At 41.9% G+C, this 1,342-nt stretch overlaps 1 protein-coding gene across 1 annotated transcript in view; it reads left to right on the forward strand.

Annotated features, from left to right (window-relative positions):
• Window positions 1-1,342, forward strand: part of LOC106872709 (glycine, alanine and asparagine-rich protein) — a 9,315-nt gene that overhangs the window by 4,910 nt on the left and 3,063 nt on the right. Inside the window, exon 3 of the mRNA XM_052972572.1 lies at window positions 908-1,175. Within this exon, the coding sequence (XP_052828532.1) occupies window positions 908-1,175 (268 nt within the window). The remainder of the gene's footprint in view (window positions 1-907; window positions 1,176-1,342) is intronic.

Here is a 1,342-nt window from a genome sequence, read left to right on the forward strand (position 1 = left end):
TTTTTATTCCATTCCTTTTTTTTTTTTTTGTTCTTTCCTTCTTTGTCTAAGTCAGTTATAATCCCCTTCATATCTGGTGTGCTATATGTAAATGCAATGATAAGAATACTTCTGATTTAGTTATCACTAGTAGCGATTTGATAGAGTTGGAAGATGGATGCAAGAACAAGTAGTTTGCGTGAATGTGTAAATACAAAAATGGTTATTTATCGTTAAACAAAACAATGTGACGTCGTTACGACCAATGACTCGATAGAAATGTTTGCAGCAGTTAAACAGTTCAACTTTGTCTAGAGAATCACAGTAGTTGTGAGAATCGTTTGTATAAGGTTAAGACGTGTGCAACCACTGGCAGCTAGCGGACAGCTAATTTTATTTATAGGTAATATTTCTGTCAAGGAAAAAAGGTGCTGAAAACAAAATTTTAATGACATTCTCCTTCTAGTAGAGATCCAAGTGATTAGTTCTTTGCTGACGCCATCAATAATTGAGCGAATCATGATCATTGTGATACAGTGATTTCTACCGGAGATTTGATCGGACAGATGTTTGCTGATGTCATCAAGCTCTAACAAAGTCCTGGCCATTCAAATACAGCGATCTGGATTCAATTTGTTGGAAGTGAATTGGTGTTTAGGACTCTGCCAAATATTCCTACTACAGGAATATTAAATCGTTCCCCAGAATTTTACTGCTACTTTCTTTTAGCGTTCCGTTCAGAATAAATGAGCGACAAAGATGACATCAGTCGGTTTTGACCTCAGAACATAAAAAGCCGTAAATAAAAACCGCAGGTAATTTTTTCCCATGTTCTTACCATTCTGACAATCCACCGCCTGATATTTTTTTTATCTTTTCTCTCCAGTTTCTTTTATTTTATCATCCAGTTCATTCATTTTCTTTTCAGTTATCTACAGGGGATGTTCATCAGCTTTCCCCAATTTACCGAGTCACCTGAAACCTGGATGTATCGATTTTAACGGTGAATCATGGTGCATGTGTTCGAACGATCGTTGCAACACTGATGACATGGGCAGCTACATACATGGTGGTGGTGGCGGTGGTGGAAATGGTGGTGGTGGAAATGGCGGAGGCTCATGGGGCGGTGGTGGATCATGGGGAGGTAAAAATGGTAATGGTGGAGGAGGGAAAGGTGGAAATGATGGAGGTGGATCGTGGGGTGGTGGTGGTGGTGGATCGTGGGGCGGTAGTGATGGGTCGTGGAGCGGTGGTGGATCGTGGGGTGGTGGTGGATCGTGGGGTGGTAACGGAGGTGGTGACAGTGGGTCAAAGGGTGGCCATGGAGGCGGTGGATCTTGGGGTGGTAACGGAGGTGGTGATG

This window comes from Octopus bimaculoides, chromosome 1 (assembly GCF_001194135.2).
Source record: "Octopus bimaculoides isolate UCB-OBI-ISO-001 chromosome 1, ASM119413v2, whole genome shotgun sequence".
In the NCBI taxonomy this organism is placed as follows: domain Eukaryota; kingdom Metazoa; phylum Mollusca; class Cephalopoda; order Octopoda; family Octopodidae; genus Octopus; species Octopus bimaculoides.